Source organism: Primulina huaijiensis, chromosome 7, assembly GCF_012295235.1.
Source record: "Primulina huaijiensis isolate GDHJ02 chromosome 7, ASM1229523v2, whole genome shotgun sequence".
Classification (NCBI taxonomy): Eukaryota; Viridiplantae; Streptophyta; class Magnoliopsida; order Lamiales; family Gesneriaceae; genus Primulina; species Primulina huaijiensis.
Window position 1 is genome coordinate 7911351 of NC_133312.1, and position 24391 is coordinate 7935741.

At 36.0% G+C, this 24391-nt stretch overlaps 1 protein-coding gene and 2 long non-coding RNA genes across 3 annotated transcripts; 1 reads left to right on the plus strand and 2 right to left on the minus strand.

Annotated features, from left to right (window-relative positions):
- Positions 1-1852: 1852 nt before the first annotated feature.
- LOC140981404 (uncharacterized) lies at positions 1853-3160 on the plus strand. The gene is made up of 2 exons (XR_012176077.1): positions 1853-2799; positions 2840-3160. It is a non-coding gene; the product is annotated as an uncharacterized lncRNA (long non-coding RNA).
- A 2149-nt stretch (positions 3161-5309) lies between these two features.
- Positions 5310-10299, minus strand: LOC140980405 (polyadenylate-binding protein-interacting protein 7-like). The gene is made up of 6 exons (XM_073446205.1): positions 9988-10299; positions 8102-9000; positions 6482-6914; positions 6307-6377; positions 6071-6195; positions 5310-5958 (listed from the first exon to the last, which is right to left on the minus strand). The coding sequence occupies exons 2-6, from the start codon at positions 8882-8884 to the stop codon at positions 5670-5672; spliced, it is 1701 nt and encodes a 566-aa protein (XP_073302306.1). The 5' UTR covers positions 8885-9000; positions 9988-10299; the 3' UTR covers positions 5310-5669.
- LOC140980407 (uncharacterized) lies at positions 7409-8095 on the minus strand. Its single transcript, XR_012175943.1, has 2 exons — positions 7745-8095; positions 7409-7714 (listed from the first exon to the last, which is right to left on the minus strand). It is a non-coding gene; the product is annotated as an uncharacterized lncRNA (long non-coding RNA).
- Positions 10300-24391: the final 14092 nt, after the last annotated feature.

Below are 24391 nucleotides of genomic sequence, written 5' to 3' on the forward strand. Positions count from 1 at the left end.
CCACCTACCAAATTCCAGAGTGTACACGGACGTCTATCCAAGCTTTTTCAAAATGTCGAATTCCAGCGCCTACACGGACCTGTACACGGACCAGTACATGGGGTCTGTGCCTTCTACTTTTGGTTGTTTTTAGGATCGAATATCAGACTTCCAGCCGTCCCGTGCCGTCACAGAACCACCACCGTACACCACGCGCCAATTCCAGCCGCCTACTCCCGCAACCTACTGAGAACCCACGTCACTCCACAACCACAAAATCCTCACTGCACCGCCGTCCGACTCCCGTCGCCTCCTGCCGTCGGACGCTTCCCACCGCTATACGAAAGTGAGTTATTACGCATTATTTCAGATTCGCAGTTATGCGTTTGTTTTTCAATTGTTGGATTGTTGGGCTTTGATTTTTGGGCGTTGATTGTTCTTGAATTTAATTGTTTCTACTTTTAGTGATTTCTTCGGAATAGTCTGTTGTTGAGCATATTGATTGTGGATTGCGTTGGGATAAGTTTGAATTGATTCAAGCTATTTGTGGTAAATTATTGGATTGTTGTGATTGCATTTTTGGGTGATTTGCTTGAATTAGAATGCCTCCTCACAAACGGACTAGTAAGCGCGCCCGGGGCGGTGCCTCCTCATCTTCTGGTTCCGCCAGATTAGTAGTTGATTCCTCTAGATTTACCAGCCGGGATAATTTTGAGTGGTACTAGGCACTTAATGAAAACTCCGTGATTGTTGAACGTTCCATTCATCCACGGATCGACCACGAGTTGCCACTCAGGGCAGAATTTGATAAGTTTGGTTGGGGACCTCTCTTGGACATCGTCGGACCCTATTACCCCGAGTTGGTCTGGCAATTCTACGCAAACTTCGAGGAAAAAGACAAAATCGGGATGTCACACATCCGTACTTACGTCAAGGGGGTTACTATTGAGTTAACCAGCGATTATCTGGCCGCTATATTGAATGTCCCCAATGACGGGCCTCCGGTAGTCTTCAATCAGTTGGATCTTTTCTTGTCAGACATCACATTTCGGATCCCTCAGGCACGGAGCCGTCTACAATATTTCACATCCCAAACCGGTTCCCGCTCCAGCGTCCTTCCGACGTCCCTCCCGATGCTTGATCGTCTTATCTGTTACTTCACGGGAGCGAACATTATCCCGAGGAAGGCCGGGAACAATGAGGTCAGACATATGGATCTATATATCATAGACAAGATGTTGAATGGCTTGGGAGACATTCCTGCGATCCCGGTGGCTTCAATCATTATTTCTCATATGCGTTCAGTCGCCCACATTGATCCCACGAAGAATAAGACGCCATATGCCCCCTTCCCTATCATCATATTTCGGATTTTTGCGGCCCACGGTGTCGATCTCACGGGTGAGACCTCTTTCCTCCCAACCTCTACGCAAATGCTATCACCCCATGCCATGCAGGGCATGTATTTCATTTTCAGGCAGGGTTCTTGGTACCGTAACCCCAGGAGTCGCCATATCACTCCTCATCCCTGTGACCCACCAGTGCCTCACCCTACAGCTGATGAGAGAGTTTGGGAAGATCAAGTGGCGGAAGAAGCGGCATTGAATGCCCGAGCAGCACCTCAGATTGGTTTACCGCCGAGACAGCGCGCCCCTAGAGGTACTCGTCAGGTCTTCTCGGCCATATTTGACTGTATGGACGATTTGCGCGCATAATTGGCTCGACTCGAGCACCATGCCAGGACAGTCATATTCAGATGATATTTATGCGCCTCCTTTTGACAGATCCACATTGGATGGCCTTGAGGATTTAGACGTGGGTTCGGATGACGAGTAGTTTAGCTGCATTATTCTAGGACTTGTGGAGGATTTTATCGGTTTTCTAGATTTGAGCATTTCATTCTTATGTTGTTGATTGATATTATGGGACGTAATATTTATGATTATTCTCTTTTCATTTTATTCGTGTGCTTGTGTGTTTTACCTATTCTTTTTTACGTTTTCCTTGTGTATTCGATGTCTTGCTTTTCAGGAGTAGATGATTTCTACCACGTTTTCACCACTTACTCGACATTTTTCCAGGGAAGTGTTTTTGCTTTAACTGTTTTGCTAGTCATTTTACATCGCTTTACACTGAGGGCAGTGTCGATTTCAAAGTGTGGGGGTAGGTCAGTTTTGTTACACATCGTTTCACAGCACTTATCAACACTTTTCACGTAGGATGAGACTATATCTAGAGAAAGAACTCTTGTTTTACTTGATAACCGGATTAATTTGTTAGATTTTGGATCACCCGAGAAATCGTTTCATGACTAGTATTGAATGAGAGGAGTCGTAGTCTCAAGGAGAGAGTCAGACATGAACCAATCTTGTATCGGCATTTCATTCCATGCACGTGGTCAAACTTTTACTCATTGATGATGAATTGGTGCAAGGTGAACTGAAAAAAAAAAAAGATCGAACAACGATCCCTAGAACTCGTCTGATTAGCCCTCGAAGCGAAAATACAAACGATGGTGACTTAGGGATGATTTAAGCGATCTTTAGACTGTTTGAGCCTTTCAAGCCTAACCGATACATCATTTATTGTCTCTAGTAACCCTTTTTGAGCCTGTAAAAATCGAATGGTGGTGTCAATGACACACAATTGGACCCCATTCGTAATTTATTCAATGTCCCACATCAACTACCTGAATTTTAGCCTATACACTTTTTTCCTACCTACGATTGAGAGAAATAAACCTGCTGTACACGTTGAAATGTTCAAGATACTCCAATGAGTTGAAGAAATATATTCGAAGGAGTCGATGAATCATGATCTGTTATTGATTTAAAAAAAAAGAGAAAGAAAGAAAGAAGAGAAAAAGAGAAAAGCGAGAAAAGTGTAAAGTATTAAAGATACCCGAAAAATTTGTGGGTGAAAGTTGGAGGAAAATGAGAAAGAAAGGAGATGATAGAGCTCTAAAGATGATAAAAATACACTAATTGGTGATGAGTCAAAAGTTGAATGAATGTGCTGCAGGAATATTTTTATTTTCTCCCACTTTTGATTTCCATGCCTTCTACTGTAGCCGTGAACCTTGGCCTTACGTTATAAGCTAGAAAAGACCTATTAACCAAGTCATCGTCGTTCAACATTTAGTAGAGAGAGGTATGAAAGTCGAGCATATGGGGCGTTTCGAGGAAAAAAAAAAGATGAATATAAGTGATCCTGAAACCAAGTAGCTGTTGATGAGTATGAGTTCTGACTTGCACACTACACATATCTCATTCTGTTGATCTTTACTAGGTAATGTTTGAATCTTAAATTGCGATGAACACGAATCTTGTGATATTCGAAGCATGATCTTTTGACCGGGGGTGATAAAATTTGACAAATTGAAAAGTTTTGATTGTATTACTTGAGTTCTGAATCTAAGATATGTCTCATCTTTATTTCATGTCTGATTTGTTCGAGGACGAACAAAGGTTAAGGGTGGGGGAGTTGATAAGCACGAATTATATAACGTTTTAAGGACTTTATTTTATCGTATTCGTGCTTATATGGCGTTTTATTCCGCGTTTTGCGCTTAATTTGATTCATTATTGCTAATTGCAAGTTTGACCAAAAGATTATAAAAGCCAACGAAAGGGAAAGAAAGTCAAGATTCGCAATGCCATGTCAGAAATCCTCGGAAAAATAGGAAAATAGCACAAAGAGAGTATCCGGACCCCTACACGGACCCCGTGTAAAGGTCCGTGTCCATCAGCCTCCAAAGAAGAAAATATCAGTGCCTACACGGACCCCTAGATGGACCTCTACACGGGTCCGTGTCCAGTGTTTCCCGAAATGAATTTTGGACAGAATATACACGAACCCCTTCCCTGATGCACGCACGGGGTCCGTGTCCTCCATATCAGAATCAGATTTGCCGAATATTTGATTGAGATTTTGGGAGGATTTTTGAAGGGGAGATAATAAGGAAAAAAATAAAAGATATGGGGGGACTTTTGAAGAACCGAGAAAACGTTTTTACGAAGAAAAGAATTGCAGATAGGCGGCTACTGCTTGGGAGAAAACGAAAGGGAAACGCGCTTCACACGCAAGATTTCGCGCACCATCCCTGAGAATTTCTCCTTTCTTATTTTCTTATTTTTGTTCATGAATTTGAATATTAGATTTTTGTTATGGAGTAGTTTTTCTTGTGATCAGGACCACGATAGGGACAAACTATTGATTTTGTTTATTCGTTGGATTATTTGATTTATGAATTAATTTTATGTTATTGATTAATGTTTGCGTAATTTTCGTGCTTCTAATTTGGCCAATTATTTGCATGTTTGTTGTCCAATCTTGACTCGAAAGGGAATAGATTGAATTTAGCTTCAAAAATGTTAATCAACACATGGTTAAGCCGACTAGAAATAGTATTCGGTTTCAATGTGCGATTTTAGGCGACAGCTGTGATTCTATCGTTCAATAATGCGTTTTTGTTTAATTAAATTCAATTATAAATAATTGGACTGTTAAATGAAAATAGGATTATAAATTCTAGAAATAGAATTATAGTTAAATTAGAGAATTTCATCGTGACATCAATAATCTGTGATTAATTAATTCCAATGCGTGACAATAATCAAACTCTACAAAAAAAACGGTTGGATTAGCGACGGTTATAGGAAAAACCGTCCCTAATGGCGACGGTTTTTTAGCATTATCAAGATTAATTTTGCATGATATATAATACATAAAAATTTTAATTAATGAAAATAAATAAATCTTTAGTATAATTGAATTAGTGTATTTTTATTAACATGTTATCAAAAATTCTCCCTCCTCTCCTAGAAGCAAATTACAGACGCATTATATTTTGAGGAACAAAAATTCGATCACCCTCTTCCACCGCACCACCCGACACCGCTAAATTTTTGAAATTCCGACGATCCAATCTCAATGCTAAATCGTTTAAATCTCTATTGCGATCTAAACGAAGAATTCAATCTCTGATCGTAGACTTTATTTGACGACCGAAAAAAGATAAATTTGTTCGTAGAGATTTACGATAAGAATCAACTTTATTAATCTCGGACTGTTTTGATATACAATGTTAAATACGCAAAATTAATCAACCTATGAATGTGTAAATCAAACGACTACCAAAAAACATTTGAACGTCAAAACAAAAAAATTTAAATTTCTACTATGCTCTAAGCATGAGAAAACGATACTCCAACACCATTACCACACAATCGTCGAATTTCTTGCTCATTAACATCAATACCTTTCTTTGAGCACCACGGCAGCAACTCTTTTCTTCCTCTGTGAATGAAGATCAACAAGACAAACAAATATAACAATCCAACTGCTAGATGAATCTTGAACTTCGTGTAAATAGAAGAAAACAAATGTAAAAGATAAGTGGTACCAAAAAAATTACAAAGCCGATGCAAATTACAGGCATCTACAAAATCGAATTCTTGAATTCGGCCAACTACACAGTAACAATACAGATACATCTGCCTCCCCCTAATCTTTCAAGATCCCTTCTTTTTCCATTTTTCTAACTTTTCCATTGTGCAGGATATTTGTCCTACTCCATTCTTTCCTCATTTACAGGTAAAAAACAAGTTTCTCTTTTTTTCAGTTTTTTGCTCTTGCAGAGGATTTGACGGTGAGTTTTTGTCAACTTAACCTACTACACCTTTCCTGCTTCAGTATATGACAACTCGAAGGAGGCCTGGCTGTGGCTCAGAGTAAACAAGCCCCTCTTCCTCTAGCAGGTAGCGCTGAACAGCAGTGGGAAGTCGAGCAGGGGTTCGTGAACCCCTTGTGTGGTGACCTGTTCCAACGCATACGTAAGCAAGCAAACACTGGCCTGCAGACCTGGCCGTGTTCTTCATTACTGCGAGTTCCCGCTTCAGCACGTGAATAGCTTCATTTACATGAAGACCGTGTAGATCGATCATTCGCTCTCTTCCATTGCTTTGCGCATCTGGATTCCTGTAAATAAATTGAGTGTGTGAAAACAGATATAATTAAAAGGGATTCACAAGAGTAGAATCAGTGGACATAGAAAAGTCATGAGTTGCCCACGAGTCCAAGATGCACGAACCTTTGACGATAAATAGATTCTTGAGCCTTTCCATGGGCTGTTTTCATGTGCATGTTATGCAACTGCCCTTTAATACTCAACTCCTTGGCCAAAGCCTTGTTACCAATTAGGTACGCCTGTCGTGCCTAATCTCACAGTAAATATATTTTAGATATAAACAAACAAGGGACATGTGTTTTATTAACTATCCACCCACGGAATGTTCACCCTTCGAGAAATCGACTCAAAGAACATACCTGCTCGAAGTATGAATTACGTACACGTGCATGATCACGAGCTTCCTCCCGCGTTTCAGAATAAATACTTGCTGCCATCTCAACAAAGTTAAAACATACATATGCATGCATGAAGAATTTTTGCATGATTAAAGTTCTAGAGAGTGATTTAAATATATAGTCTCAAAAACATTACCGACGGCATCTCCAGTTTCAAGCCAGACAGAAGATGCATGAGCAGATCCTCGATTTTGCAACCTGTCAGCATAAATGCTTCTGCTTTGGCCACCATTATGTGCGCTTGCCAGTTGCGAACTTCTACTCGACCCAATGCTTGGGTGTGCTGAACCACTTCGTTCATACTTCCAGATGCTAGAATCTTGAGATGCCATTCTTCTTACAACAGAAGCAAAATCTGTGTGTCCTCTTGCCGGAAAGGAGGAACTGGATTTGAACGTAACTGAACTTTCCTTTTCCGAAAACCGATATGGATCCATCTCACTGCTAAATTTTACCAAACCATTTTGAGCATCTGGTACAGAAAGAGCAGGAAAATCCAATGCACTTAGATTTGGAGCAGACAAGGCTTTTGGATTCAGAGTCCGATTTAAGCCCCCATCAACCTGAAGCTGATACCACAAGTGCAGTATACAGTGAAACTTAATCAGATACTGCAAAGCCATCTTTCACAGATTTCACTTTATACTTTCTTAAACAAATACGAAGGGAAATCTCATCTCTTCAAAGGCCGACACTAAATCATGGAACAACGGGTAAAAGTCGTGTTGAGATGTTTTACTTAAGAACCGGGTTGCATGGGCTAAACGCAGTATGCTTAATTTTTTCAGGTTCAAAATCTCACTCATAAAATACAATTTGAACACACTCCACCTACCACTTCTACATCTATAGCACTTCATTTCATGAGATTTCCTTCGTACTTCCGAAATGGAAAAATGAAATGAGTACAAAAATCCATTGTTCTAAAAGGCGCTGACTAGGAATGTATCGGTGGCGCCTAGGTGCTTGGCAATCGCTCACCACCTCGATTTTTAGAAACCACCTAAGAGGCCGCTTAATGTGATACATGGATTTTTTTTAATTTCAAAATTTTAAAAAAAAATTAATGCAATATTTTTTGACATGTTTTTCAATCAATTTGTATCGTACAAAGAGGAAGAATATGTAATTGATTATGAGCTTGAATCTAGTATAGAGGAATTATTGAAGAAATACAGAGATAAACTAAAAAAAAGATATTTAGGTAAAAAAGAAAAAACGTTTAGGCGACCGCCTAGTTGTGGTGGGTGGCCGCCCGCTTACTGCTTACCGTTTTTTAGTACACTTTAAAAATCACTATGTTACTCGCATCAGGGACCAGAATAACATTGACTCAAAGCACTATATGACATTATTAAGTAATAGACCACTTATTCTTGGTATTTATAACATTGACCACTTATTCTTGGTATTTACAACATCTTGTCTTCTCATGTCAGTTGTATATTCAAAAGAAAAATATTAGAACAAAATCAAGTATACTAACAGAACATGATTTAACTCCCAATTCTGGTGGACACGCTAACATTGATCCCACAGTTCCTTCCATGTTACTATATAAGTTAGGCATTTATGTCCTACATAATTTTCATGGTTCAAATTAAAGGGTACGAGCCAAAATAGCATGCATGAATGTGAATGTTTTTGACAAAATAATTAGCAATGTATTAGAATTATAGAGGGCTTACACAAAGCTAGACATGAACTACAGACCAGAAGTCAATAGTCATGCATTAATGCTGAGGTAAAAGCCTACCTCGAGCTGAGTAAGTATCTCAAACGTCAGATTTAAGTCACCTCCGCTGGCAAAATACACCTCTCCAAGACTTTCTGCAGCAAAACCAGGAAATTGTGAAGCCAAAAATTCAAGGGGGTTCATTTCCACATTATCCACCAATGGTTGATCATTTGACAAGTCAGTTAAAAAACTGTGTCTTGAATTTCCATTATAAGGAGGTCCTTCTCTTGTAACAATCTGATCGGTGCTGGCATTCTGTTTGTCCCACGGTCTAGCAAGTGAAGGGAGAAAACCAGTAGGAGATGGGTAATCCTCATATGATGAGAGAGGATATTTCAGCTTCTCGGTAAACCTATTGCCATGAATAGAAGAATGAGGTGATAATCCCTGCTGCCCAGTCAAAGTAAAGCCACTACCAGTCAAATCAGAATATCTTGAGCCTTCATGAACATCAGTTAAGGATAAGTTCAAAGGTGATAAACTGTCGATCTCTTGAGTATCATCAATGCCCATACCCTTGAAGTCAAGAGTAATATCATCTGGAAGCTGATGGCTCCAGTACCGCTGAGCTTCTTCGTCAGACTTATTTGATACTGAGGATTCTGATCTATCTAACATAGCTTTTCCTGGTGAGGCTGCAGCGGAGGTGCTATATTTTGACGAGGCATCTCCAGTGCTACTGCCCACAGCAGGAGGCCTCAGAGCAAAAGGAACAAATTCGGCAGCATTGGGATTCAAAGTTGCTTTTGCAGCACCCAGCTTTTTGTCACCAATGGAAGCTCCCTTATCCGGAAAGTTCATAATTTATTGAAATCTTGAATAGGTTATAGTTAGGAAATAAAAAGGTATTCGCCCGCCACAAAAATCTTTCTAAGGAATAAAAGAAGCCATGTTATGGTGTATGTATCAGCCAAACCCTGAAGATGAATAAATACTTACATATCAGAAATCCAAGTTCTGTAAATGCCAAGGCATTTTACTATCATAAGAGGCTCTAATTAACAAGAACAGAGAAAATACAATGAAGATAACTGTGGGAAAATCAAAAACTCCAAAAACCTAGTGATTTTACAATAATAGGTCTCGGAGGTATTGTAGCTTCAAGTAAAAATTCATACATGGAATAATAATATGGTCTAAAAAACGTAACAATTTTTTGTATTCACAAAGTAGAGCTCAGTTCACGTATCAAATTTGAACCCCAAGACAATATAAAATCACCCACAATTACGGAAGGCACAATTTACAATCTTTCAGTGAAGATTTTGCCAAATAACTTCAAATATAGTTCGTACATTATAACCATTTCACAACAAGTCCACAATATCTTCCCTTCCATATCCCATCTCTCGACGGACCAATGACCGGCTGATCCCGGAATCTAAAAAAAAAAAATTAGTTTCAAGATTATTTTTATTTTTTAGGGGGGAATTGCGGGTTTCAACAACTCTCAATTCACTAAGTCAGCCTTGTCGAGAGGTGCTAAATTGGAAACTATTAAAGCTTAAGGTCTAGAAAAACAAAAGCTCTCAAACAACAAGATCTAAGGAAAAAGCCACATAAACACTAAGTTCTCACACTTCAGCAGTTCATTATAGTGAACCAACAATTTTTCATCAGCAATAACCAACTATCAATACATTAAACCCATTACTAAAAGAATTAAAGTTAAAAACTTAACACACATGCTTCACCAAAATCTCCACATTCAGCAACCAAAATCAAAATAAAGAGAAGAGAAAAGATAAGATAAGAGGTAAAAGGAACGACTTTAAACATCAATCACCCAACTTACCACACTAGATCTAAAATTTTATAAACAAAAAATAAACATGAATTTTTTTACAAAAAAAGTCAAAGAAAGAGAAAACGAGAGAAACAAAATCTGGGTCCTGTAGATATACCTTTACGAAGCCCTGTCGTGAAAGAAACCAAATCAAATACATCCATTACCAGAGGAAAAAGATGGGATTTTTACAAAAGGTAGGATTTTGCTATATAAAAGGGCCCGAGTGTTCTTACGTAACCGTTTACCGATTAAGCCCAAAAAACTGAAATCTTGATTCTATTTCCTTCTAACTCTGGTGAGGGTATCGGTTTCTTGATTCTGGAGTAAGAGGTGTGAGTTTTTTCCCCTTCTCTGCCTAATCTTTATCTCTATTTCAGGCTTTTTCGTTTTAATAATAATCTCTCTCTAGTATGCTTTTTACTGGTTTCATATAGCCATTTTCATCCTTCTTTCATTGTTTTCTCTTTTTTGCCCCATAATTGTTATAATTATTGTCACTATTATTGTTATTGTCGGACAAATTATATTATCGACTCCGTAAAACATAGAATACATTTTACATAAAATTAAATGTATTTCAAACCTCGTGTTTTTTAAATCTGGTACATTTTCCATATTTATAGAGATTTTTATGTTTGATTCTAAAAACATAAGCTTTAAAATATCACTATTTCATGTAGGATGTTTTTTTTTTTTGAGTTTTTACAAACACCCTAAATGTAAATTACAATATTATTATTATTATTATTATTATTTGGATTCTCAACTTGACAAATTTTTTTTAAAAAAATATCATAATTATAAAAAGTACGTCGAAGACACGCATTTGATAAAAATATGATTTTAGGTCTGATATAATTTATATAGTATATTATCAAGATTGAGGGATCTAGATTATAAATATATCAAAATGACTCGAAAAATGTTTAATCTATATACGAATTTATTGAATTTGAGCAGCCAAATTTTTTAATTCGAAAGTTCGTGATATGCTAGCAAGCTTTATTATTTTAATGCAATTATATATTAAATAAATATATTTCGAGTCTATATTTTCGAATACATGTTCTAATATTTACTAGCCGAGCTCAATCTCAACCTCGAGCCTTATTCAAACCAAAATTGAGTAAAAAATATCTTAAAAAAATTTGTTTTATTTGCACCCCTAGTTTATTAACTAGCTTGTGTTATAGGATAAATTTTTCACAAAAACTCATGTGAGATAGTCTCACGAGTCAATTTTGTAAAACGGATCTCTGATCCGGCCCATCTCATAAAAAATATTTATTTTTAGGTTAAAAATATTATTATTCATGATAATTATGGATCAGGTCAACCCGACACACGAGTATAGACTAGTGATACTATCTCATAAAAGACTTACTCTCATTTTTTATGTACCAAAATTACATATATCAAGTTTCAAAAGTTCTCTACTTTTTTTAATAAAAAATTTCATAAAACCTATTTTAGTAATTTGATTACCAACAACTACCATTTTCATCTGCAAATCAAAAATTTTAATAGATCAAGACTTCTTAATTTTTCATGATCATGTAAGATCTCTCACCAACATATTATCGGACGAGTTTGTCACATAAGATTTGTCCAATGTGTTTCATCTGATTAAATGATTTGCAGGTTATAGTGTTAGTTTAAAATTTAACATGATATACATCATAGGGTAGTGATTGCGAGTTCTCACGTCATAAAAAAATTACTATAAAAAACATAAATTTAAAAGTAACTCCTAATATTTTTTTATTAATACATGTAATATAAACAAAAAGATGAAGTATACAAAAGTCAGCAATGAAGTAAATAACTTGAAGGATCGCGTGCACACCTCTGAAGGTGCATCAAACATAATATTCTCCACGAGCTTCAATAGCTCGTGTTCTAAGAATTTTTATACCGATGAATTAAATCGAGTTTGATTATAAATCAAGCGGAAAACACTCGAAATAATCTTTCGTTAAGAAAAAGTGATATATTTTATATGCTATGCAACTGAATAACTGAAAGTAAAGAGAATCAGTTCTGGTACATATCAGTTTAGTTATGGTAAGAACTGAACTGACGGATACTCTAACTGATCAAATCAGTTTAAAGACAATAGTTAAACAATTAAATAATACAGGATATGTTTATAGATGTTCGGAGATTTCAACTGTTCTTACGTTACCCCTTCTACCTCCCCGGGTAGGATACACTAGAAGACTTTGATCTATACAATGACTTGTACAAACCCACTCAGCTTAGGACTTACCCTACTGCCTAACTGAACTCCTAGCTTAGACTGAAGGCAGCACCTTTCAGCCAACACTTGTTTAACGCTTGTGTGTCAAAGACAACATACACAAGTTTATTGTCTTTGTGCAAGACTCACTCAGCTATTCAATAAGCGTAATTCTCTGATTTATGTGAGTGAGTGTGTGTGTGTGTGTGTGTGTGAGAGAGAGAGAGAGAGAGAGAGAGAGAGAACTGACAATGAATACCACACGAAGGTGTTCTCACACACTGCTTGAAATAGGGCTTTGATACTTAAGCTGATAACACGTTAAAGTGTTTTCTCTCTTCTTCACACACACTTTTCTTTGCATTGGTCTTCACTGATCTTCTATTTATAGGAGGAAAACTGATCGTACAGTGAGAATTAATAATTGTATCCCTTGCAGCTTGAATGCGTTCTTTGAAATTTGTGTCTCGACTTTTCCGACATCTATCTTGAAACATTTTGTCTTTAAGTGTTGCTGCAACGTCCATTATTCTATCTTGATCGTTCAGTTGGTTTTGTATCGTTGTGCGTAGCTGGAATCCACTTAGGTAAGCTTGTCTTGATCTGCAACTGATTGATTCCTAAATGATGCTCCTAACTGGTCATATGAACTGATATTCAGTTGGGCTGGTGAAATCAGTTGACTCGTCAGTTGAACTGATTTCACTCTTTCAGTTGAACGAGTCAGCTGGGCTCTTCATCAGTCGAGTACTTCATCAGCTGGCCGAGCTTTTGAAGATCTTCTACTGAACTGCCTGTCATCTGGACAATCAGTGGAACTGGTATTTGATACTTCAGTTGGACTGATTCAGTTTGGGCAATCAGTTGACACTTTCAGTTTGCGTTTTGTTAGCTTCAGTTTTGGCTTAGTAACTGATCAGTTCGAAGCCTGATCAGTTTCAGCATCCTGCGCACTTCGATAAATCATTAGTACCAAAATAACAAGTTTTGTTAATATCAAAATCAAGATTGCAAACATGAAATATTCCAACAATCTCTCTCTTTTTGATGATCACAAAACTTGAGCTATTAAAGCGTTTTTAAATTAAAATTTTAAACTGATATACTGATTCTCCCTTTTTGTGAGAATCAAAAACTATAAAAATAGTTTTAAAAAAATTTCAGTTCGAGGGATAAGAAAGCTCCCTCTTAATAACTGAATTTAAAAAAAACGAGTTTTAAAAATATTTTTCAGTTCGAGGGATAATTTTAAAGATAAATCTCCCTCAGAAACTGAATTAAAAGCTCCCCCTCAAAAATATAATTGTTTACGCGATTAATTGAAGTTTTAGCATCATTCAAGCAGTTTAGGGTACAAATCTTGAGATAAAATTTCATTTATATGAAAGCTAACTGGATAAACATGATGTTTATTTAACCAAATACGCATCTCTTGTATCATACATTTACGCACACCAACAAGTGTAAGGGAAGTTGCTACTATAATAGCAAATTTTAAATAACATCAAATATCAGTCAGTTTATACATAATAGAACTGGACATACTAACAACTGGTCGCCTTGAATGCTTTGAATACTGCATCGATCTTGAGTTTCTTTGCCAGAAGAGCAGTAAATTTGACTTGAACTTGATCTCTTTGCTGGCTAACTGATCGAGCTGACTCAAAACTGGTGTAACGCCCCGAAAATTTAAAGGTCCACGCAAACCACATGCATGCAATTATTAAATTCTTTTGTATTTTAATTAAATATTTTAATTGCATTAATTAATTATGTTGTGCATATTGACATGTTTAAATTATATTTTCTACATGGCTGCATTAAAATGTAATTTTAAAGGTTATTCGAGTTGCGATCGAGGAACGGAGACCGAGGGCTGAAAAATAGAAAATATTTTTATTAAATAATTATTTTTAATTAATTAAAATATGAGTGATGCTTTTTATTATTTTTGAAAATATGGGATTTTTAGGTGATTTTATACGCCAGAGCGTAATTTTTATCGACGTTGGATTTTCAATAAAAATACGAACTTTTTGACAACCCGGCTATTAAATTCACAAACTTATTTTTACCAAAACTATTTTAACATTTTAATTAAATCCTAATTAAAACTAATGGGCCTAAATTGTTGGCTTAATAGGCCTAAAGCCTTGTTACTGTTTAATTAGTATATAATATACTTAAAACACTCCCCAAACCCTATTCTAGTCTCGGCCACTTTCTGAAATTTCAACCAATTAAAACTCTCCCCACCACACAAACACACGACAACACGTCAAAGGCTAGGAGGAATTTTCGGGAATAGCTTAAGGAATAATCAAGCCAAGGTTCTTGTCCGTTCTTCGCAAATCGTCAACGATTTTTCGTGCGTTTAAAACGCAAAGACATGTCATATTTCTTTGTTTCAAACATCATCACAACATAGTAATTGTTTATGCATGATTTTTAAGGAAAAACATAGCACAAAAGTTGAATTTTCGAAACTACATGCCTATGTGTTCTAAATTTGTGTTTTTGAATTCCAAAATCATGTTTTATATGTGTTAAAGGGGCTGCCATGATTAGGACATGTTTAGACATTGTTTTACATGAATTTAGAGGCCTAGTACACACCACACACGCTGGTAGAACAAAAGAAAACAAGCTGGAACAAGTTACTGTCTTAGTGATCATGTGGTTCGGTTTCAAGGATTTGGTGGCTGGGCATGGGTTTGGTTGGGACCAGAGCTTGGCTAGGGTCATGTGTGAGTCAAGGGAAGAGTCCTAGCTATGCTAGGACTCGAATACCAGTGGCTGGGAGGAGTCTTTGCTAACAAGGAATCCACCCGAGAGAAGGCAAGGGGCTGCGCAGATTCAGAAACTTGTGCAGGGAGGAGGGGCTCGGCCAGGGGGCTTTGGGCTGGGCTAGGTCAAGTGGTTAGAGTCCTAGGAGGGTGCTTGAGGGGTTGGTTCAAGGTTGGGTCGGTGGTTAGAGCCCTAGAAGCAAAAACGTGAGAATAGGGACTTGTAGCAGCAAGGGAACGCGCAGGAGTGCTTCTGATCCAGGAGGCTTGTGCACGGGGTCCAGGGCTTGGGTTGGTCTGGGTATGGTCTGGGCGCGGTCCAAGGGTGGTTAGGGTGAGGTTGGCTCGGTGGGGGCTTGGTTGGAAGTGTCCTAGACTATATAGGAGTCCGAATACAACAAGGAGACTCACGCACACACAGCACATGCATTCGGGCCGAGTTCCAGCAAGTTTTTGACCAAGCCAGGGCTGGGTTTGTGGGCTAGGCTTACACAGTAGGCTCCCTAGATGGGTTGGCTAGGTTTTGGCTCAAGGTGGCTCGGGCGTGGCTCGAGTAAATTAGGAGATGGCTCGGTGTGTTCGATAAGGTGCCAATTTCGAAAATTAAGAAACAAAAATTGAATCCATGGGTCCACGGGGGTGGCTCATGACTTGGAAGGGTAGAATAAATCATAAAAATGCTATGTTAAAAATTTGAGATAAAAATAACGAGTTTTTGAATTTAATCGGGATTTAATCGCTGCACGAAACGCTAATTAACGAATTAATTGAAAAGCCTAGTTTAAGCTTCATAAAATTATGAAAAATTAGGGTTAAGCTTAAATAATTATTATAAGTCTAAGTTTTTAATTTGGGAATTTTATATTAATGATTGGTTTAATTCGGGATTAAAACGCATTAATACGTCACATTTAAAGATTAATTTAAAAGTAATCGATTCAGGCTAAATAAAAATATGAGAAAATTAATGTAAGCTTAAATAATTATTTGGGACATGTTAGAGTCGATGAAATTAAGAATAATGTTAAAAACGAGAAATTATACGTCTAGGGGTAAAACGGTCATTTTGCAACTAAAAATTAGTTAACGTCATGGCAGTGCCATGGATGTTGTTTTATGTGCTAATATGATTATTTCAAATGTTTATGAATTTTTATGACATGGATTTTAAATGTTTACGATTTATTATGTCAAAATGTTATTTTATAAGGTTTTGATTTAATATGTTAAAATGTTTATTTTAAATATTTGAGATTTAAATGCATACTTTAAATGTTTATGATGTTGAAATGTTTATTTAAAAGATTTATGGATTTTTATATGTTGAAAGGTTTCTTTTAAAATATTTATGGATTTTTATGAGGAAACGATAACGTTAAAAGATATGTTGCATGCTTGTTTTTGAAAAGAAATGGATATTAAATGTATGATTTTTATAAAGTGATGATAATATGAAACGTTGAAGGAAGTGAAGTAATTGTGACTAAAACGATGATATGTTGGAAATGTCGTGAGGGTTATGGTCCCAGTGGGAGCCCGACGATCGTGTTTCCTTGTATACGGATATGTATATGTATACGATAATATGTTAATACGTAAGACCAAGGCCCAGTTGACCCGTGAGAGTGTTGCTGGTGTCCCCGCCGTCCAGTACTGTGGATACATGTAGATGGATCCATCGCCCAACACGTAGACGTAGACGTAGATGAACATGAAAGTCACAATTAACGATCTGAATTCAACGAAAAGAAAAAAAATATGTATATGTTCATGATAATATGAATACGTATATGTTGATGATGATATGAATATGAATATGTTTATGATGATATGAAGACGTTTATGCAAAAGTTTATGATAAAGGTTATGAAAATGTTTATGTTTAAAGATGATGCATCATTATGAAAATGTTTTCCTTTAAAGTTTATGCATCATGAAAATATTTTTGAAAACGTTTATGGTTAAAGTTTATGCATCATGAAAATATTTTTGAAAATGTTTATGGTTAAAGATTATGCATCTTCATAAAAACGATATTTTAAGTACAAGTATTTTTCACTGTTGCATATGATTTGTATTATGTATTACTTGTTATCAAGGATATGACGTGTTGAGTCTTTAGACTCATTAGGTGTGATTGATGCAGGTGCTATTGATTATGAATATGTTAATGGAGGTCTTGATGGTTGACTTTGCTGGACTGAAGGTGCACATAACCCGAGGACCGACGCTAGTTTTCCGCACTTGTTATGATTTATGATTTTAAGTTATGTTAAGAATATTTTTATGACTTTTAATTATTTATGAGTGGTTTTTGAGAGGTTATAGTATGGGCTATTTCCTTTGATTTTCAAATGTTAGTTGGTTAATTTATTTTTAAAATGATGTCAAAATATTTTATGGTTCGGCCGAATGCTAAGTGAGGTTTTTTTTTTAAAAAAAATTCTAGCACGTTTTAAGAAAACGATTAAGCAGACGTTTCAACTGGACTCAACTGATGCTGAACCGCATTGATCATCTATTCTGATCTGATATGGCAATGAAGCGGCGGTATACTGCTGGTGATTAAGCTCCACTTTAATCATCCAACATCTGAACATAGCTGGGCTTCATTTATTGATCAGCTAAACTGGTAGGCTGGCAGCTGAGATCTTGTTCACTGGATCAGTTTAGCTAATCTGTTGTCAGGTTGGACTCAACACCCTACAGGCTGCTAGATCATTAAAATTAGGGAGTCGAGAGAAGTGGCTACAATGTTAGTTGCAGAGCCAAAAACTTTCTATTTCCCCCCGATGAACTCATATAAAATTTTTAATCGGATTTTGAAATCAATTTTAAACATCATTTTAGAACATATTTTAAAATATCAGCTTTCAAATGCCCTTCTTAGAACAGCTAGCTTTGATACCAATTGAAGGATCGCGTGCACACCTGCGAAGGTGCATCAAACATAATATTATCCATGAATTTCAATAGCTCGTGTTATAAGAATGTTTACACCGATGAATTAAATCGAGTTTGATTATAAATCAAGCGGAAAATACTCGAAATATTCTTTCGTTAAAAAAAGTGATATATTTTATATACTGTGCAATTGAATAACTGAAAGTAAAAAAAATCAGTTCTGGTACATATCAGTTCGGTTACGGTAAAAACTGAACTGACGGATGCTCTAACTGATCAAATCAGTTTAAAGACAATAGTTAAACAATTAAATAACACAGGAAATTTTTATGGATGTTCGGAGATTTCAACTGTTCCTACGTCACCTATTCTACCTCCCCGAATATGATACACTAGAAGACTTTGATCTATACAATGACTTGTACAAACCCACTCAACTTAGGACTTACCCTATAGCCTAACTGAACTCCTAGCCTAAACTGAAGGCAGCACCTTTCAGCCAGCACTTGTTTAACGCATGTGTGTCAAAGACTACATACACAAGTTTATTGTCTTTGTGCAAGAATCACTCATCTATTCAATAAGCTCAATTCTCTGATTTATGTGAGTGATTGTGTGTGTGAGAGAACTGAACAATTAATACCACACGAAGGTGTTCTCACACACTGAGGGAAATAAGGCTTCTATACTTAAGCTGATAACACGTTGAAGTGTTTTCTCTCTTCTTCACACACACTTGTTCTTTGCATTGGTCTTCACTGATCTTCTATTTATATGCGGGAAACTGATCGTACAGTGAGGCTCAATAATTGTATCCATTGCAGCTTGAATGCGTTCTTTGAAATTTGTGTCTCGACTTTTCCGACATCTATCCTGAAACATTTTGTCTTTAAGTATTGCTGCAACGTCCATTATTGTACCTTGATCGTACAATTGGTTTCGTATCATTGTGCGTATCTAGAATCCACTTAGGTAAGCTTGTCTTGATCTGCAACTGATTGATTCCTAACTGATGTTCCTAACTGGTCATCTAAATTGATATTCAGTTGGGCTGATGAAATCAGTTGACTCGTCAATTGAACTGATTTCACTCTTTCAGTTTAACTGGTCAGCTGAGCTCTTCATCAGTTGAGTACTTCATCAGCTGGCCGAGCTTTTGAAGATCTTCTACTGAACTGCCTGCCATCTAGACAATAAGTGGAACTGATATTTGATACTTCAGTTGGACTGATTCAGTTTGGGTAATCAGTTGTCACTTTCAGTTAGTGTCTTGATAGCTTCAGTTTTAACTTGGTAAATGATCAGTTTCAGCATCATGCTCACTTCGATAAATCATTAGCACCAAAATAACAAGTTTTTTTAACATCAAAATCAAGATTGCGAATATGAAATGTTCCAACATAACTCATGTAGTTCACAACCCAGAAAGTCATGAAGTTCCTGCGAAGGGTCTCGCTAAAACATTTTCTTAGAAAAATCCAAAGAGAAAAAACATACGAAGAAGAAAAAGAGTATTCTGCAGTTAATTAATAAAGCGGTAATATGGGGAAATGGAGAGATCTTACCCAATATGTGTGCTAATAAAATCCGAAGCATGAGTCCACCAAGTGTTTTTTTCTTGTGATTTGGACATAGAATATGCCACAAAGTTGCCTTCTCGAAATATGTGAGAGTCCACTATGTCCATGTTTTTTATGAGGTTAAGAACGTTGAGCCAATGATTACTATGTGCCCAAGGAACCTTGGTTGATCTTTCTCAAAGTAACACAACTACATAAGTGGAGTCACATTTCACCAAAAGCCTAGTCCAGTTCCCCTTCACCGCAGACTCAATGGCTATCATGACCGCAATGAGTTCGGCTCAAAAGCAAATGTTTTCCCAGTACGAGCCGAAAAACATCCTTGAACGAAGCCTCTAGTATTTATTAAGACACCACCACAAAAAGAGTTACCAAGGAAACTTCCATCTGTGTTACATTTAAGTAAACAGGGAGGCGTGGGATGCCATCTTACTTCCATAATTTTAGTAGACTTGCCCGGTCGTCTGGTAACCTGTAATGCATGGATGCGAAGTAAGTCATCCTCACTATTTTACATTGTGCCAATAGACAGAGAGACATATAGTTTCTTTCAATATCATTCATACAATGGCGGTGATATGCCTAACATATGGTGGTTTATTGTCAAAGATGTATGAATTTTGCGAGTTCCAAATAAACTTGATGGTGTTCACGAAAGCTGTCCTCTAGAGAGACTTAAGTTGTGGGCTCAAGTCTACATTTATCGACTCCACACAAAACTTACCAAAACTAACTAGGTAATGAAGAGAGATTTGGAACACTAAAAGCACTTTACTCCATAATTCATGTCGGCGAAAAAATGAATGACATCAGGAAATGCATTAATGATGGTAGATGCAAATTTGACAAAAGAATCATTCAAACGGGAAGACGTGTTTTCATACTCGTTTTCACACGGACGATGAGCTCTACAAATAGAAAAAGAGAAATGACGAATGATAGAAAATGGAATGAAATGAATTTTAATGTTGTTTTCAGTTTACACTTGGCTATAGTAGACGAAGTACTGTCAAGTATCTCTGAGATAAAGACGAAAATATTATCTGGGATATTTTGACAAATATGTACGGAGTCAAATCACTACAAAATAAAAATTTTCCTAAAAAGAAGGTTTCATACTCTTCAGATGGCGGAATCCTCATCAATGACCGATCATATCAACAATCTAAGTACTCTATTTGTTCAGCTCATCTTTATGGGGCATAAAATAGAGAAAAAAGAATTTGTGAATCTTTTACTTTACCAGATTCATATCTCAGTATGCATGTTATGTATTATGTATGTAAAAAATGATTTGTTTTAACAAAATATTTATTTTATTCAAATATCTATCAATCATGAATGTCATGCATGTCACATCAAATCAAATAAGACACATAGACATATACTTTCATTCAAATCAATCATTCATATATCAAATTACATGGATACATGTCGTATGTTACTTGGTCGCAACATACATCACTTCTTCGCCTCCAATTTAATGTAGCTTTATCCGAAATTAGGATTTCAATACAAAAAATCAATCTATATAATCAGAATATTCATTTCAATCAATGAATTCATTCAAACGCAACTCTAATAGCGTATTTGAATGTATCAATTTGTTCAACGCTATTCAATTTAACATTTACATTATTAGGATAATTATATTTTATTATAAATCATAATAACTATTTATTATAAGATTAATAACATACATATATTCATTTATAGTAAAAATTTTAAGTTCTAGAATTGTTTTGTAATTTTGAAAATTCATATAAAATTGAAATCATAATATAATTCAATTTCGACTTTGAAACTTAGTTTCTTGTCGGTTATTCTATCACATATATTGATTTCAAATTCAAATACCTGGTATTTCATCAATTCACTAATTAAAGGTGTTGAATCCAAGAGAAAATTACCTTAAAAGAACACTCTCAACGTCAGAATTCCGAAAATATAATTTTTTTTAAGTTTCGACAATGTTTCGATGTAGTTTTGGACGATAGAAATTGAATTCCTCTTTTCTTCGCAGGGTAAGAAAAGAAGGCATGGAAATAATGGCCAAAACGATCCTTATCAACTTAAATCTCGTGCAACTAAGGCGGTGAGCAAGGGTGCACGATTTCGGATGTCCGGAAGGAGTTTGGAACGCGGGTGCGTGCCTTGTTCTATCCAAAAATATATTTTGCACTTCGAATTAGCAAAAAGTCATTAACATAAACTTGTATCTCTATGTTTTGGCTTTCATTTGTAGTTGGCCTCACTCAATTTGAACACCAGGCACGAAAGTTATGCACATTCTCCTAAAACATGTAAGTGCAAGAACTTCAATATACACATCGTCACACTTTGAGGTGATTTTGCCCTATTTTCAAATAAATTTGGACAAAATGCAAAACATAAAAGTTTTAGTGCTATGTATTATCTCTCTAATGAAAATTTTCATCTCATTTGAATTAATACTCAGGTTATTATACTAGAAACCGTAATAGGTGTCACTTATCCATTGCGGTTCAATATACTTTTCAAAAATAAATCAATTACTCATACAATCTTTCATTATCACAACATATTTTCTCACTTTCAATTTCAATTATATATTTTATATGCTCAATAATATGACAAATATAATGAATTATCAAGAATCAAAATATGATTTATAATAATACGATACAAGTGCCTTACATTTATCCTCTACATAAAAGATTTCGTCATCTAAATCTTAAGTATCTAGAAATACACAACATTGGAAAGCATATAGTACTTCACTAGTTACAGTACATATTAAAACTAAAAGCAGTAAATAAATAATAATACATAGAATACAATAGAACAGATGAAATATAATTAAACAATTGTAGATATGATTCTCGCAATTTTATTTCTAATTCCCACATTGACTCATCCACAACACGTCTTGTCCATTGTACTCATACTAGTGGAATTGATTTGTTACAGTCAAGCTCCACATAATCAGGTCGAAGCACATGTGATGGATCTGGTTCATACTTTCTCAACATAGAAACATGAAACACATCGTGAATGACAAATAAAGCTAGTAAAAATGTCAACCGATAAGCAAGCTCTTCAACTCGATCAAGAATCTCGTATGGACCAACATACCGATGACATAATTTCCCACGCATGGCAAATCGAGGTGCATTGAACTTGATGATTTAGAATTGCGTGTTTCAAACTCTAAGGTTTAAGGAATTGGATTGTAACGTACCGTACTTTAAAACTACTTAAAATTTGCGATAAATAAATAAAATTTCTTAAATAAGTAATAATCTCTCAAAATGCAATATAAATAAAATGCTTAACTAAATATTTGAAATATAAGTGAGTACAAACTATTTTCGCGTCATCAATGTCACAATCAAAACGAGCTTGCAAAAAGTACTTCTTTAAACAACATGAATTAATATCATTAAAATCAGAGTAAATGAATTTAACATGCATAAAATTCTTTAAAACGTAAGTGGTCCTCGAGTTAGGCCTCCGCACAGTCCGAGCCAACTCACTGGTCCTCGCCTTTCGCCTCCTCGTACTCATCCTCACCTGTATCGAACAAGTCTAGTGAGTCTAAAGACTCAACATGTATAAACTGAGAATAGCAAGTAATACATAATAAAACCACATGTATTTTAAAGTATCACATACATACTTAAACTCTAAACATTCTTACATAAACATAGACGTGCCATCATTTCATAAACTTTTTTCATAAACATGCTACATCATACATACTTAAACATGCATAAACATCATCATTTTGCTTAGAGATATGTTTCAAAGCAAGTGCCTCATAACATAATGCGCATGATCAGACTAAACAACAGTACTGGGCTGGCAAGGATCATCACAGCTTTTCGACCGAACGTCCACTCCCACATACATAAGATCCCCGGTCATGTTTTACCGGGTGGATTGAACTCTGGTCATGCTTTATCGTTTCTCAATCCTGATCAAAACCTGGTCATGCTTTACCAGGGTGGAGAGGTCTCCGGATTCCAAACCCGTAACATAATTGGTCACCAGACAATTCGCATACTTCAAAAACATAAAATATTTTCTTTTTGCACGTCGAACATACTTAAAAATGTCGAGGGCTTCGTTGGAACACTCTCGTCATGCTTCCTTAACCACAGCAGCAAAGATACAGGAGGTCCCAACGAAACCTGCAACCAAAACTTGAGCAAACGTGAAGAACATGCACAATTTTTTTATAGCTTGAGCGGTTTTACGGTAAAACTCATATCTCTCTCATTTCTTATCAAACAATTACGAATTTGCTATCGAATCGAAGATAACACAGATTACTACAAATCATATGTTGACAATAGTTCCATAAAACCAACCTATAAGTCGCAGAATTTAAAATGACATAGAGTGACGGGTTTTGTGACACAAAAATTTCACAGCTTGTGCGATTTTACGATAAAAATCATTTCTCCCTCGTTTCTTATCAGAAAATTACGAATTTACTATCGAATCGAAGTTAACGCAGAGTATTACAAGTCATAAACATTTCTAGAAAACCAACTTATAAGTTCCAGAATTCGAAATAACAGAAGGTGAAGGGTTTTGTGACATAGAAATTTCACAGCTTGTGCGATTTTACGATAAAAATCATATCTCCCTTGTTACTTATCAAAAATTTACGAATTTGATATCGAATTGAAGATAACACAGATTACTATAAATCATATGTTGAAAACATTTCCAGAAAACCGATCGAAAATTCGCACGATTCGAAATGACAGCAGATTCAGTTTTTGAGATCTAAAAGTTGTTCCAAAATCGTTCCAAGCATCATCACTCAAAATTTGCATAACAAATACGGATTTTTACACACAATATGCATCAAAATATTTACTGTAACAAGATCTATCTGGAAAAATGAAAGATTATACATGACTTGATGATTTATACTCACGATACGACAAATATCGAAACGAGGAGATTCGAGAACCGATCCGAGACAACTTGTGGCACGTTTCTTGCTACTAATCAAAC